The following is a 16,890-nucleotide window of genomic DNA, read 5'->3' on the forward strand; positions in this document are numbered from 1 at the left end:
GAAAAATCAGCACGTCCAAAATACAGCCTTGATTTATTCAACATTTTAATTCTTGCCATCCCTGAACCAGCCCCACTGGATTGCTTCAACATTCTTCCTCCCTGTATCACCATCTGGATAATGGACTAAATGACCTAACTTCAAAAGTGATCTCTCCAACCTGCTGGGACTCTTCACAGGCCTCACCTTCTCCCTTAGAAGCTGCTTGTATTGAGTTGGACTGTTGATACATCTAGCATGCTACACTCTACTACGACTGACCACAGCTCTCTAAAGTCTCAGCTATTCCATTCACTTATATCTTCCACTATTTTTTGGAACCTAAAGAAGCCTGGATAGCAGTGTAGCATTCACTAGAGATTCCACTGTCCCCCAATTTCATTTGAGAAGCATCAGTTAGGAAAATGAATGCATAATCAATACCAAGAAAACAATTCACAGTTTATCCTTAAGTCAGCTTATCTTCTTGCTAGGGATCAGAGTCCACAGTGGCACTCGAGTCTCTTCCTTTTCCTGGTACCCCACCCACATTTCAGCACAGAGGAGGAGGGGGATTTACAGCCTCCTGGATCATGCTCATACTTTCTAGAGCTCAACTGAAATAGAGTTTGAAGCCAAGTTCAGGGAAGGCTCAAACTCAAACTGAGCTCTCAGTGCAGGGAAAATTATTAGGAAAGAAGGAATAAAATAAGGAAAATAGATGTAAGGTATTAACACACATGGAAGGAAGTAAAATACAAAAATGGAGAGAAAAGTTTGAGTCAAAAAGAGAACACATGAAAGGAACACTATGAGGTAAGCACAACAGTGAAAGAAAAGATAAAAAATAGAGAAGGGTGAGATGTGAAGAATGCAATCAGTTGAGGAAGTAAGTGGCTGTCAGGTCTTGTAAACAGCAGCATGAATGTGGTGCAGGAGGAGAGATTTGCTTCCTGCCCTCTTTAGCAACCACAACCAATTATTTTGGCGGCTACAAACTATGAGGAATCTGGATTTGTTCACTTGTACGTGTCTTTCTACCTGTAGCCTGAATCTTATGCATCTGATTAATGCATAGGAATAATATTAAAAATGCTTTCACTGTATCATAGATGAAACAGGCTATCTCAGTGGAACAGGCTTCCTCGAGAGGTGGTGGGTTCTCCATCTTTGGAAATGTTTAAACAGAGGCTGGATAGCCATCTGACTGAGAGGCTGATTCTGTGAAAGCTTAAGGGGGTGGGAGGTTACAGTGGATGAGTGATAGGGTTGTGAGTGTCCTGAATAATGCAGGGGGTTGGACTAGATGACCCATGAGGTCCCTTTCAACTCTATTATTCTATGATTCTATGTATTCTGAAACATCAAAGCCTTCATCATGCCAAATGTAAATTTCAACAATCTCCCTTCTGATGGTTACTCCTAATGGAGGGGAAGGCAGTAGCCTCTCCTGCTGCACCTCGCAGCATGCCAGTGGGTCCTTCGGCACACTGGGTAGGTTTCCAAATGGAGCCGGGGGTGGATGGGGCGGGGCTGTTGCAAGAACGGGATGAAACAAAGTCTGTTCTGAGAGCAATGCTCCACTCTTGATTCTCTGGATCTAAGGTAATTTTTGTACATGCATCGCAGGCTTGTGCAATCAAGGCATATGCTGCTGCTTCTTTTTTAGATGAAAGGAAAACTTATACACAATCCATTATTCTCCCACTGAAAACAAAAGCCCAGTCAGATTTATTAACACCTATTCTTGCTAACCATATGCCCAGAACCACTCATGGAGAATAAAAACCCAATAAATTCAAATACAAATGTTAGCTAAGAACCCCGCACATCACCAGCCATCAACATGTACTAACCAAATAGGCTAACCTTCTGCTGAAATGTCAGTAAGAGTCTTAAAGCCCTCCCCAAAAGTTACCAAGAAGGGGATCTTTTATCTTCAGAGAAGAGATCATTCCATAACCTCACAGCCACTGCTTTAATAGTGGAGCTACATACAGCTTATGACACGATTTGTTATTGCACTGATATTATTCAGGAAAATGTTACCTGTAACAAGACAAAAAAGTTTTCACTCTGTATTAGTTGGGGAAAATTCGCCACCATAAATGCCACACACTCTTCTTGCAGCCTTGATGCTAAGGTAAGAGCTGTTTCAGTCCATTTTACTTGGGGGAGACTGCCAATCAGCCGGTCGGTTTCCATTAGGAGATGGGCTGCATTCTGTGGACTCTTAAAGTGAAAATAATACATGTCTACTTTGAGCAACACTGTGGTAAGTGCAATTCGACACTTACATTTTGCACCATAATCTGAGTAATAAGCAATTAACTTCTCTCACTTTAATTAAGGACAGATTTTATGTTAAATGTTCTCAGGAGACACTCATAAACATGCAAACCGACGGGAAGCCATCCCCTATGCTCTCGCTCACTTAGCAGAACAGATTAGTTGAATATCGTATGTTCAAGGTCTGGCAAAGAAGAAAATAACAACTGAAGATGAAACGATACAAATCCACTGGATAATCAATGGACTGAGTTATAATTTAATTCAAACAGTCTTTAAGCTTGAGGCTCACTGTGGATTCATACGTTAAGCAGCAGATGCATTTGCCATACTGAATATCAAGAAGCATGAAAGGGGAAAGTGTGTTTGTAAACATGTGGCTGATTCACCCCATGGAGGTACAATCAATTGTGGCTTCCTGGTACATGTCCACTGCATGTCCTCCTGAGACAACAAACCTACAGCTCTCCTTCCCAGTTAAAGTTCAACAGAAGACCCAAGATGCATACATAGTAAATCTGTGCTAAATAACTGGCACTCAAAGGCCTTTGAATAGCTTAGACAGTTAGAAAGATGGGTGATTTTGCTGGTCAGATCTCTATTACCAGGCATTTGATAAACTAAATGTGGGTATATTTTCATAATCAGAACAGAAATCACATCCCAGTTTCCTGGTAGTATAACATTTTTAAAGTTTAGTATTTAAAAAGCAAGAATACAGACTTACCAAAGAATGGATTAATATTCTAAGACAATTATTCTGTACTTCAGCAGGTAAACTGGCAAAGCTCTTCTCAGACCAACATCTTACAAAATGCCTTACTAGCCACCTGTTAGAGGGGGAGGGAAATCTTGTTGAGGCTAAAGCAATTTCTTCAATAAATTTCATTCTACATATACTCTCGATGGGCATAAGTAATAACCATTCTTTTAAAATACTGTACAAAAATATGAACATATTTCTAAACATCTGTGAGAAATTGTATGCTTATTCTTCCACAACTGGGCTATGAACATGCAGGAAGGAATGAAAGAAAATATTTTAGTTCACTTACTTCATGCAAGAATCATACAGGTTTTCTATTCCCGTTGAATGAGCAATAGCCAGACATTCCATCACAGGTTGATATTTCCCAGGGACAGGCTAGAAAGTCAGAATATAGAGACATTTTCAGAAACTAGCAGAGATTAAAAAGCTGCTAATATTTATAGCTAAGAGAATATGGTGAGTGGGTGTTATATCTAAAGGACTGCAGTACTTGCAACCTGTTCTGGGACCTTCTGGGAGCTGTTTTTACATTATCTTCTTCACCGAGACTCAACAGACAGTTCCATTAGCAAGCAGCATGCTATTGAACCCTGGACAACAGAGGATTCTGGGAATATTTTGCTAAGATGTTTATCGAGTTCATATGTACTGTTGACTAGGTTGGTGGGTCTCACTGTACCTCCTGGAACATATCCACAATGTCTGAATCTATGTCAAAGCAAAGCAACCCTAATTTCTTCTCTGAGTGGTTAATGTGTAGTATGCTGAATGGTTCCATCTTGCAGGTGTTTACAATGAGAGACTGCTTCTGGCTGGCCCTCTTATCTCCTTCAAGGCCTTCACTAGGTCTGGATAATTACCTATGTGAGAAACATATCTTGGGGAGAGGGGTGCGTTGGAGAGATGAGGTAATTTTCTAGGGGATTGTAACAAGGATGGTTCCTAATTAGCCAGATTGGCCACTTGACCCTGATAGGCCAAAAATTTTATCCGGCCTGATGACTGAAAGAATGTATGCCAGTTTAGATTTTCACTGACATATATCTATGGAATTGCTGCAGGATCGTAGAAAAGACTTTGATTTGGGACCTGTTTATGGAAGTAACGAAAGATACACCTCCTGATACAGATTTTCAAGTGTCAGATAATAAGCTAGCTTCATAGTTATGTTGCTTATCCTTATTGTGTTGTTCTGCAGTTGTACTGCATACGTCTGGCTCAAGGAAAGCCCATTGTGACTACATAGCTGATCCTGGACAAAAATTTGCCCATAATATAATTACATTATTTAAAATGAAGGGTTGGTCAATGTATTCCAGCTCCCCTTAAACTGTTTCAGGCTAAAACATTCTCAGCTTTTTGATGGGACCATGACTGTGCCACCATCTTCTTGTTTTACCTCTGGAGAAGGTAAAACTGAAATTATTGAGAGCAGCCATTCAACTACCCTGCTGTTTCAAATGCTTGGAGATAGGTATGGTAAAAATTGAGGCTATGATGGGCCTTACCAACTTTTTGCCAAAGTCAAACCAAAGCTAAATCAATAGATCTGACCAACCATGGGCCTATTTGATTGTTTACCCTGTCAAAATGTAACTTCCTCTGTTTATTGTTATTATTATTATCAACATTACCTTCATTTGTTATAATCACAAAGTTTGATGTATTGTTCCTGTTACGTTCTATGCAAACTGCCCTGAGCCTTAGGGGAGGGCGGTATACAAATGCAATAAAATCTAAACACCGCCCGTGGTGCTGCGGGCGCCGCGGACTAAATAAAACGCTAAGGGGTTCTGGGGCGGGATGTGTCTGTGATGAGGAAGGGTCCGGATTGGACCCTTCCTCTGGACAGACAATCAGATGACCAATCGGCAGGCGCTTCGTGCTTGCCGATTGGTCCCTCTGATTCCCAGCCCCAGGAACTGCGAGCCGTGCGCAGCGCGGCTCGCAGTTGCTCCCGGCCTGACACAGCGAGAGGCGCTTCGCGTCAGGCCGCCGCCACAGAGAGCCGCCGCCGGGGGACACGCCAAACTGTAAGTTTCTAGCGCCCGCTTTATTACTAGTAAATAAATAAAATACATTTCCATCCTCAAGACAACAACCTTGAGTCTTTGGTATAGCCATCAATCTACATGGTTAAAAGTTATTAGGATCAAGCTGGTGAGTTTGGGCTGTTCCCCTTACTCTGTCTTGGAAATATGATACGAGCAGGTGAAACAAGTTATAAAGAAAAGGATGATGGATGCTGAGCAGCAAGCAGATTCAGAGAGGTGGCCAACTTTCCTGTCTTCAGGACACTCTAGGTATATAGCTTCCCCAGCTACGTATCTCTTTCAATTGGAGAGTTTCAGTCACCTAAAAGCATTTTCCTTTGCTACATGTCAAAGCCCTCCTTCTCTCCTGTGCTTTTGGATGTCATGGTTCAGATCAAAACTATGGAACCTCTTATATCAAGAGGTCCACTCTAAGTTTACCTTTTCCTTGCTTAGTAGGTATCCTGGTTAATCAGATTCAAAGAACACTCAAATGCTGTTCATAGATTTTAAAAAATCACATTCAGCATATATTACAAAGTTTTGTGCAGCAGCTTGTGAAATTCACTGGATACTGATTGCTTAGGTTCTTACATATGCATATTATAGAATTTTATCTATCATTTTATCTAACTGTACTTTCCTTTGAATTATGAACTAATCTATGTGTGGGAGTTAATTTTAATTTTCTCACATCCACTGTGATGGTTGGGAATTTTACTGAGACTTCTTTTGGTCTATAATCATATCAATAAAGACTTTGAACTCTGACCTCTGGGCAATCCCCATTGTTGCCAATGCCTGAAAGACCAGTGGTAGAAAAAATCCTGGTGAAGTCAGGGGCGGGTTGTACACTGGTAACATAACTTCTGGCAAAAAACAGGTCAGGGATAAAGGGAATGTTATAGTATTGGTCAAAAAACCCTATGACATTAAGCCATAAAATTTTTGCGACTCTTAGAGGATTCCCCTTGACAGTGTGACGTTATGTCTGATATTTGCTAGAAGTGATGTTGCTCCTGTCTCTGCTCCCCAAATGCTTCTGGGTTTCTAGCTGTGGCCTGGCAACCCTAAAGGAGCCCCATGATTCTCCAGAGCACCAGTTTAAAAACTACTGATCTCAAGCCTAGTTTACAGAGATACAATGCTGAAATGGTAAAATAGATTGCATGCCTTCAGACTTTAGCTGAGAAAGTCAAACATGACTTCAGCTAGGAAAGTCATTCTCCCTACAAACACAAACACAGCAGCTGGGGTGCTAGCTAGAACTTTCCTCTCTAGTGAAACAGGTATACTCAACGTGTAGTTTTAATTTGTGCAATCTACTTCCTCAGTTTTCTATCCCTTCGTTCTGCTGCTTTACGCACATCCTGTGAATATCCAAATCTTTACTAAAAAAATGGTTTGGGATGGGGAATGGAGTATGAACAGCCATTATTCTATTTACAACACTATAATCCTACTTTTCCAAAATTGTTTTAAGTCAGCTAATGCCATGTAGATACTAAATTTAAATATAAAAGTATTTTAACATTTTATGGGGTTTTATTATGTTTTTCGGCTGCGAAAGTTGGACCATAAGGCCGAGCGTCAAAGAATTGAGGCTTTTGAACTCTTGTGCTGGAGAAGACTCTTGCGAGTCCCTTGGACTGCAAGGCGAACAAACCCGTCAGTCCTAGAGGAGATCAGCCCTGACTGCTCTTTAGAAGGCCAGATCCTGAAGATGAAACTCAAATACTTTGGCCACCTCATGAGAAGGAAGGACTCCCTGGAGAAGAGCCTAATGCTGGGAGCGATCGAGGGCAAAAGAAGAAGGGGACGACAGAGAATGAGGTGGCTGGATGGAGTCACTGAAGCAGTCGGTGCGAACTTAAATGGACTCCGGGGAATGGTAGAGGACAGGAAGGCCTGGAGGATCATCGTCCATGGGGTCGCGATGGGTCAGACACTACTTCGCACCTAACAACAACAAATTATGTTTTTATGTGGGGTTTTATATTGTACCCCTCCATGAGTCTCTGGAGTGGCAGGCTAAACATCTAAATAATTAATCAATTAATCAATTAATCAATAAGCAGATTCAATGAGTAATGGCTTTAGAACTCAGAAATTCAGCTTATAATACAAAGGTTGAATATTAGGTAGAATCTTTTTTCACTGAACCAAAAGAGAAAAATCATCATCATAAAAACAAAGTTGGAACATACCTTTTGAAAAAAGTTGCAGTAGTCTCTTTTCAGAATGTATACTGCTACTTCTCGTAGACCCTCAAGTCCATACATGTCTGCAATGCTTAGCATGCAGCTGAAAAAAAGCAATAATGGAAATTCTTCATAAAACACTGTTAACCCGTAAAAGGAGCATTCCATAGTCACTCAAATTACATCTAGACAAAGGCACCTTGAGCTCTAATTTGTTTATACTTCTTTAATTAGGTGAAGTGACATTTCCAAAGGGGCGTATTTTAGTAATCTTACAAAAACAGTTTAATATGCTTTCTGCATTGCTCCTTAACTACAATTTAAAAACAGGGTTTGAAGATGGTTGGCAAACCCTGGTCACCGGAAACAGTTTAACCATGATTACTGTTAGTGGGACAATATTGCTTAAGTACTAGTATGTGAAATTCATTTCCAAGGTAAGTGATTAAAAAGTGATTCATGGTATGCTATTCATTCATTCATTCATTCATTCATTCATTCATTCATTCATTCATTCATTCATTCATTCATTCATTCATTCATTCATGTATTTACCGCAACAAATTACAGAACTCTCCTTCCATAAGAAATACTGTACAAGAAAAATTATGGGTGTTTATATTCCATTCTCCATCCCAAGCCAGGTTTAGACAAAAGAGCACAAAAAGAATTCTCCACAAATGCCTCCTCCCATGCCGACTTATAGAACTCTCCTCCCAGAAGAAAATTTGCCAAAGTTCAAGTGTCTTTTTCAAAGCATTTTAATATGTCCTGTTCCACATGACTTTTGGAATTTAGGATTAAATCAGCAAAAGGGAGTGAAAGTCTCAGTGGTCTCATGATAAAGTATTTCATTTTGATGGAGTTGGTTTTATTTTTGCTACCCATATGTGGCACAACAGAAGTCTAAGTATCAGATTATGTTGTTATGAATTCTTGTCACACTTGAGTGTGCAGTTTGGTGGGACTGTGGCTGCAATAGTTACTGCAGCTTGGGGCAAATCAAAATTATCTTGCCTGGTTTGCATTATAGATTAGATTCTGGATACTATCAGTATAAAAACATGCCATGATTACTTCCACAAACTCACTGGATTTGACATTTACTTGAAGATAGTTACATCTTCAGAACATTCATCAAGCTCACTGAACATGGAATTCTCCATGCTTGTAATATTGCTCCAAAGAATAGTGGCTCTCAGGAACCAAACAAGAAACATGACTCCCTTCCCATATAGGTAGATTCAAATGAGTAGCCGTGTTGGTCTGAAGTAGCACAATAAAAGCAGAGTCCAGTAGCACCTTTAAGACCAACAAAGTACACTGAATTCTAGGGGATTGATTGGCTGTTTTGACAAAGGATTATCATTGGCTGTATTTGGTTGTGACACAGATGTAACATAACTGATTTTTGCTATATATTCCCCCCTGTCATGTAAGAAGATCATAGTCTGAGGAAGAGTGCTTGCACTCGAAAACTCAAACCTTGAATAAATCTTTGTTGGTCTTAAAGGTGCTACTGGACTCTGATTTTATTGCCCTTCCCATATACTTTTCTTCATTACTTCTGCCCCTAGTTCTGCTACACAGTATGAGCTTCTCTCCCCACCACCACCTTTTTTGGCAGTGTCTCATATGGGATTTCTGGCACCATTGGAGTTTTTTTTATTCATGTGTGTTGCACTTTGCATTCAAATGTAAATGGCAAAAAGTTGAGCAAGCATGGTAGGCAATTAAACATAACATATTCTGACACATACCCAGCATCTGCTTTGTTTGGGAAATTCAGAATTCCACCATAGATAAAATGCAGAATGACAGTTATTTCTACCTGGTTTATACTGCAAAACAGAAAAACAAATTGTTACAGACACCAACATCTGTGGTAAGAAGAAGAATGTTCATATTTCACAAATCCTGTGAGGTTCATCAAGATAAAAAAAAATCCTGTCACAATTTTAAAACAAATGACAAGGTAAAGGAAGACAAGTACTGGAATCTAAAATTATACATGGTTGTTCCTTCTCAACCCCTAAAATGTAAAAGGACAGATCTTACAAGATCAACCCACTGAAAGCCTCAGTGATCTTGCCCTTGCCTGCAACTCTGGATATTCTTATTTTTCTATGTTCAGCAAGCTATTCTTGACATTGGTGGATGAAACCATAGATTTATTGTTTGGAAGAACCTCTATAGCAAGGCCAAGTTCATGCTGTTGGGAGTAGCTTACAACTTCATGGTTGCCATGATAACCACAGGGCTCTCTCAGAGACCCATTATGCACGGGGGTTTTAGCGCACATTCGGGGTGGAATGGCAGCGACTAAAATCACGGATAACGCACGGAGCCGGCTGCAACCGGCTACAGCTTCGGTGCATGCCGCCGAAAAAGCCGCGTCAGTGAAACGCGGAAGAAAGCGCAGCTTCCGGGTAACCGGGGCGCAACCAGAAGCGGCGCCCGGATCGCCGCGTGCATAATCGGTTACTCTGGGTTTTGCCGCCGTCGTGTCCCGCCCCGTGCATAACCGGTGTGCGTCGCGTCTTCCCCCTCCGCGTTTTCCATGTGACCCGAAATCGCCGTTTCGGCGGCCGTGCATAATGGGCCAGAGTGATGCCAATCATAGCCTTAATTTGGTGTTCTTCACTGGATGAGAATCATCCAGTATGAAGATAGAGATGTCCATAACTCAGTTGTCACAGGGAAATCAGGGACTGGGGCAGTAGGATTAATAGAAGTCTATATCTTAGCAGGACTAACCACAGATTGCCCTCTCATTGCTGTCCATAAAGCCCCTTCAGGCATTGCCTTATCTTCCCTCCCCTGTTTGTGTAACGATGGCTGGAGACAGTTGTCCAAGGGAGGCCCTCCCTGCAAAGGTGCTGCCAAGGCAATTTGATTTGACTTTAGGTTTTGTTGCTTTTTAAAGATTAATAAAGACCCATAATCCAAGCAAGCTATAAACCCTTTGGAACTTCAACCATGCTTCTCCTAAATTGTTACCCTTTGTCTAATCATATCACCCTCCCTCCCTTTGTTCTTCCTAATTCAAATTCTTTTCACGAAAATATTTTCTAGACTCTTGTAACATCATTTCCCTCTATATTTTCTCCTAACTCTTGTATATTCGATACTCCTTTATCAAACCTTGTAATCTCCAACTTCCTTTGCACTGTTGCTCAGACCTCAGCTGTAATCCTGCTAGAGAAAGATCCCCACATCCCATAAATATATGTTCAATAGCAGCAGTTTACCTATGTTTCATATATAAAAACACTGTAATCTGTGTCAGTACAAAAGACAATGTCCCTGGATTATATCACTTGTTGGGAGGACTTTAGTCTTCATTTCAGTGAAAGAAGAATTGTTTTTTATACCCCACTTTCACTCCCTGAAGGAGTCTCAACATGGCTTACAATTGCTTTATCTTCCTCTCCCCACAACAGATACCCCCTATGAAGTAGTTGGAGCTGAGGGTGTTCTGACAGAATTGACAGCTTTAACAGGACTAGCCCAAGGTCACCCAGCTGGCTGCATGTGGAGGAGTGAGGAATGAAACCCAGCTCTCCAGAATAGAGGCTGCTGCTCTTACCCACGACACCAGCTTTTATCTTGCAAACACAAAATTTAGTGTAATTGTAATGCACAGTTCCTGTGCATTAATCCTACTTTTGGAGGGAGGGGTTCTAGAATAGTAAATGGGAACTACTTCATATACAAGCCACTGAATTCAAACTTTGTTCTGGTGACACAAAATACGTTTAAGGAGCATTCAACGATAACCAAAAATAAAGAATTTTGCTAAGTGGTAAAAATTGGCACAGTTGTCTGACTGTATGTGAAACATTAGGTAGCCATAAAAACCAGCATGAACAAGTATCCCTGCTGCCTTGACAGCTGGTATCTTAAACAGCATTTTCATTATTTCAGGATAAGCCATATGCACTATACTCTCAAGTGTTTATAAAGACAGCATGAAAATTTGCACTGCGCAGAAGATGGTTAGAAAGAGGACACCTTCTACTGCAATTAGGAACCCTACTTTCCAATATCTGGAACTGTATGTCTTCAGTTAAGACTGACACATCTAGGTAGAAAGAATGCTCCTTTGACAAATTATAATGTATACTGAGAACTCCAGCCAAGTCAACAGGAAAAGCAGTTGCATAGTTCAAGACAGACAATATTGGATTTTGTGAAAAGGCCCAGGTTTCTTAAGCCATGGAAATTACAGAATGTCACACATGGAACAGCACCTAACACTTTATCACTCAGTTCACAGACCCATACCTAGGGCAAGGATGCAAAGAGAGCTGCTTTTAATAGCAGCTTCTTCAAGTACAGTGCAATGACAGTTTTACATCCTTGCAGATTTAGCCTACTATATTAAGGTTGGCAGGAAAAAAAGGTATGGGAACTGCAAGAGGAATGCTGAGGATGACAGGCAGGCAGGCAGCTTTGGAGTTATACGGCATAGCTGCGAGCATTTTAGACTATAAAAATAAACCCAATAAAGATGTCACAGTAAACTGCAAAAGGATTAAAAAATACAGCAGCACCACCCTAAAGAGTGGGCAAGACTCCAAAAGAAAAAAAAAAGGAAATACTATGCATTTTAGTAGTTTAAATGAGGTTAAACATAAGAACAGAACATACGTTGAGAAGCATGATACAAGACTGACCCAGGAATTGAAGGATCTCTTATTCTATATGGGATTGCACTCCCCCTTAAACGAGCAGATCCATAACTTGGGGATGCTGCTAGACCCAAGATTCCTGTTAGGTAAGCATGTGGTGGGATTGTCAGGAGTACCTTTAACCAGCTTTAGCTTGTGACCCAGCTGTGGCCTTTCCTCAGTGAAAAAGATCTCAGCACTGTGGTTCATGCTCTAGTCACACCTAGCTAGACCATTGCAACATGATCTTGAAGAGTGTTTAGAGGATACAATTGATAATGTTAAGGCCAGAGTGCTACCTGGAGTGGGTTATAGAGATCAAGTCTTGTTTCACCTACACTTGCTACCAATTTCTTTCTACAGCTCATAATAAGCTGCCAGTATTGATCTTTAATACCCCAAATGTCTTAGGCAACTTAAAAAACCATCTACTCCCATATGAACCTAGCTGACCACTAATCATTTTTGGAGGACTTACATCTCTACCATCTGAGATTAGAAACTGGCACCACAAGAATGGGCCTTCTGAATCTTGGCACCAAAACAGCAGAATTCCATCCCTAAGGACATTAATCCGTCTCCTTCTGTCACTATCTTTAGACAGCAGGTAGAGATTTTTCTGTTTTGCTCAGTGTTTCACCAGTAACCCTCCTTCCTGTTTATATGTCTGAGTTCTGGTTCTGATTCTGATTCTGATTATGTATGTATGTATTACGTTTTAGATTGACAAAGTATAAGCTCATATGAGCAATGCACTATTTTACAGATGATATATATGCAGCATTTGCCTACTAATAATAGTATATAAATATATTTATCCCATTTACCACAACAAACAATGAGGCGTAGATCAATGCCCTTGATTCCATTCTAATGACACAATTTCTTTTTGTTTGGCAGCAGATTTACTAATTAGTGTCCCACCTGGCCTATGCCTCAGTACATGAGAAATCTTCCTCAACCAGACAGGAACACAGAGGAATCTAACCAAATTTATTCCAGCATAAGCTTTTGTGAGTCAGAGTTCACTTCACATCTGATGCATGGTGTACATATATAAACTAAAAACTGCAAACAAAAAGGGAAGGGAGAAATGTTATTAAAAATATGACAGGTGTTGTGGGTCAGCCAGAATTCAATGAGGCTGAAGACTGCTCAGAAAAGGAAGAGGCTAGCATAGACAGTCCAGAGGCAGCAGAAGCTGACAAACAAGAGAAAGACAGCGCAGTGCAGTCACCCCCCCCCCACCCCCAGCTCTGATCCAGCAGATGAAAGCCAGCTGCCTGTCTCCTGTTCTCCAGGATAATCTGCACCATTAGAGCTGCAGGCTAAAAGGAGAAGTGCTTGCCTTATGGTTAGACATTAGCTACCTGCTGGAAGTGATTATGAGTTGTTGCAGGATGAGTCTCAGCAGTTGGCATTTAACTATAAAATCTCCCAAAGAACACTGTGGGGCGTTGACACGACATAAACTATACACTGGTACTTCCACGTCTGAAAATCTCAGCTTCTTGGACTGGACTACTGTACGTGCCTGACCTCAGGAAATGACTTTGCATCTCGTTACCTCCCTTGGCTTTGGTTGTTTGTAAATCGCTGCAATATCAGCACCTGGCAAGGATATTACAACTACAATAAGTAGCAAGAGTGTGATATGTGGCATAAAGCACCTGCTTGTCATGCAGATCCCAAGTGCAATCCCCAGCAAATCTAATTAAGAGTATTGGGTAGTAAGTGATGAGAAAGACGTCTGACTGAGACACTGAAGAACTGCTGCCTGCCAGAATAGAAAATACAGAATTTGACAGACCACTGCTCGGTCTTGGTATAAGGCAGCTTCATGTGCTCTTCAGGAGTCAGCCAGACCAAACGTATGTGCATTTCTCAGAACCAAATCTCCAATCTCTCCCTTGCCTAACCATAATAGAGCAATTTATCAGCATTGACTTTAGCTATATTCAAAGGCAGCTATAGGCTTCCTTTAAATCAGGATCTGAAAATGCAATTTCAAACATGATTTGTATTCTGGTCTAAGAGAAATGCTGAATTGCCTTAACCATTATTCATATTGGTGCTAACAAATTGCTCAACCACTCTTTAGGTGGAGAGATGTGTTCCAGGGAAGAACAGGAGGATGGATAGGTTGAACAAGATACCAACTTTTAACCTTGGTCATTTTCAACAGACAAAAGCAACAATGCAGAATGATTTAACTGCAATGCAGATAGTTCTCCATCATTTCCTTTATTTTTATTTACTTTTTCAATTAACAATTTTTCTTCAAAACTGAGAGATTCAAAGCACACAGATTTCCCACTAGCCAAATCAGAATTCTTGCTCAAAAACATTCCATCAGCTGCAGTGTCAGGCCAGATTAATCTGCATTGCTTTGTATGCATTGTGGCTGCTCTGTATTTGTAGTGATTTAAAATTGCCTACCTTTGCTCCCATATGACTTACAAACACGACACTTACCCTTGAAGAGTGATGTGCTCTTGAGAGCTTTCAGCCCAACTCCCATTCAGCATAGCAGAAAAATAACTAGATCTGGCACATAAAATGGCCCTGGGAGGAAGGGGAGAAAGTAAACATTATTCTACTACATACAAATATTTATTTTGAGAACGCTGTTACAAAGCATTGGTATTCTTTGCCCTTTACAAATTAATGTGTGTCTGCTCACTGCATATTTATTCCTCCCAGGATCTCTGGCAATTTTGTCCAATTTGTCACAGAAATGAGGAAAAATGCTAGCATTCTGAAATGCCTCCTGCCTCATTGTCCACAGTCAGAGTTGGTGGGAGGGAATCCTCTTAAATCTCTCAACATCTGGGATCTCTAACACCTTGTGCACCAGGGGAATGCTGTTTTCCACTTAAAGGTCTTTTGTCTTTCTTCTAAAGAAGAAATATTCTTTTGAGGGCAGATCTACAGTTTAATATACACTCAGTTCCTAATGCTTCCCAATTTTAGACTGCAATTTCACCACAGCTTTTCTGTTTTAGAAAGGTCAGAGAGCTTCCTTCAGCAGCAACAACAGTGATTTCTTAAAATAAGACCTCCTTTCCTTAAAGCTAAGCTTTATCGCTGAAGAAGGGCTTTTAAAATCTTGACACATCCCATTTAGGGTTGCCAGCCTCCAGATGGGGCCTGGCAATCTCCTAGAAGTACTGCACACTATAGAGATCGGTTCATCTGGAGAAAACAGCTGCTTAAGAGAGCAGGCTTCATAGCATCATGCCCCTGCTGAGGTCCCTCCCTTCCACAAACTCTGCCCCCTTCAGACTCCACCCCCAAATCTTAAGGAATTTCCCAGCCCATAACAGGCAACCCTAATTCGGTTGCTTGCTTCAGACATCACATATCTTACACTGATTGCATTTAACACAGTGTCAACCTCTCCTCCATTCACCCTCTTTCCAATCAGCTACTTAAGCAGAACTTCAAACCTTAGAGGGGATGTGCAAACAGTAGTTTGCCATTGCACCTGACTCAGAAGATGACTGCCATTTTCACATGAGTTACCTGCTTGGGGTTCAATGTTGTTGGGAAGTATGGTTTTTCCTGCTTCCCCACAGCATCGTAGTGCATTTGTACATCTCCCAGGGTTTCCCTAGAACTTCACTGATCTTTCTCAAAACTGTTTTGCTGCGACAGACTTGTAAAAGAATATAATAAAGTCAGGATGGCTGCCATGTGAGTGGGAAAGTTTAGATTGTGCTGACCACATGGTAACTAATTTCCCAACACTGTCCCACAGTGGTCCTTTCAATCAACACTAGAATATTGTTATGAAGATATACTGCTATAACAATGTGGGTAACATATTCCCTGAATTCCCGGATTTCATTTAAAAAATCTCTAGCCCTATTCATTGTAGCAAATCTCTAGCCCATTTCATTGTAAAGGTATTGTAAAGATGTAAGAGGAAAGGCATGTTTCTGCAACTGTAGGGGCTAGAAACCTCACTTAAAAAATGAAAGATAGAAATTCAGACATGCATACTGCAATACTGGTCTATCAATATGATGATATTCCAGGGCCTAAAAGCTACAGTGGCCCTGGGAAGGGTGAGTGGTCACTGCTGAGAGACTTGGACATAGAAACCACAGGGAAATATGACATATGGAAGCCCCTTTACCACTGTGTATCAGGAGCCGCTGCATAAGCAATGGTGGAAACAACACAAGCTGTGCAGAAGTCACCTATGTTTTATATACTGAAGCTGAATGACAAACTGTGTTGCTGATTCTTAGAGTAACCTTGGTGAGAAAAAAAGATAAGGCTAAGGCAACATCACTGGAGTTCAAAAGTTCTATAAGAGACCGTTTGAGGTGAAATGAATCCGGGCTGGGAAAGGAAGCCACAGTTCTGGTAACTCAAAGCCTTGACAGGTTTGGTACTTTTCCTTATCAGTACCACAGTACCAAACCAAGGTGTGGCATTATAGGAAGATCAATTTAGTTATCTATTGCTTAAATCATTTCCAGTTTTGCGTCTACCAAAGGATTTCTCTGACCTGTTTAGAAAGACACAGAACCTCCTATTTTTGAAAAGTAATTTTAGTTTAGTTTCGTTTAGTTTAGAGAGTAATACTATTAGGACTCGTATCCCAAAGTAGCTCTTGAAACTGCAACCTAATTGTGCAGCCATCTTGGATAGGGCTGCCAACTCTGGGTTGAGAAATACCTGGAGGGTGGAGCCAGGAACAGGAGGGATTTGGGCTGGGGAAGGATTTCAGTGGAGTATAATGCTATGGAGTCCACCAGGGGAACTTCACTTTTGCATGAAGATGAGCTATAACTCCAGAGATCCCCAGGTTCCACCTGGGGAGTGCCATCCCTGATCTCGGATGCAAATAATTTATGCTCAATAATTTATGCTCAAGGGACCAAGCCCTATGAAAATAGGTTGAGGGACTTGGGAATGCTCAGCCTGGAGAAAAG

At 41.0% G+C, this 16,890-nt stretch overlaps 1 protein-coding gene across 2 annotated transcripts in view; it reads right to left on the minus strand.

Moving 5' to 3' along the window:
* Positions 1-16,890, minus strand: part of BTBD8 (BTB domain containing 8) — a 52,694-nt gene that overhangs the window by 16,488 nt on the left and 19,316 nt on the right. Inside the window, exons 1-7 of one of the 2 annotated variants that reach the window (XM_077333027.1) lie at positions 15,470-15,630; positions 14,420-14,509; positions 9,032-9,112; positions 7,278-7,374; positions 3,324-3,412; positions 2,996-3,098; positions 2,029-2,211 (exon numbers count right to left, since the gene is read on the minus strand). In XM_077333027.1, the coding sequence (XP_077189142.1) occupies positions 2,029-2,211; positions 2,996-3,098; positions 3,324-3,412; positions 7,278-7,374; positions 9,032-9,112; positions 14,420-14,472 (606 nt within the window). In that variant the 5' untranslated portion in view covers positions 14,473-14,509; positions 15,470-15,630. Of the gene's footprint in view, positions 1-2,028; positions 2,212-2,995; positions 3,099-3,323; positions 3,413-7,277; positions 7,375-9,031; positions 9,113-14,419; positions 14,510-15,469; positions 15,631-16,890 lie in introns of those variants that run through there. The other variant, XM_077333026.1, reaches the window with a different exon arrangement.

Source organism: Paroedura picta, chromosome 4, assembly GCF_049243985.1.
Source record: "Paroedura picta isolate Pp20150507F chromosome 4, Ppicta_v3.0, whole genome shotgun sequence".
In the NCBI taxonomy this organism is placed as follows: Eukaryota; Metazoa; Chordata; class Lepidosauria; order Squamata; family Gekkonidae; genus Paroedura; species Paroedura picta.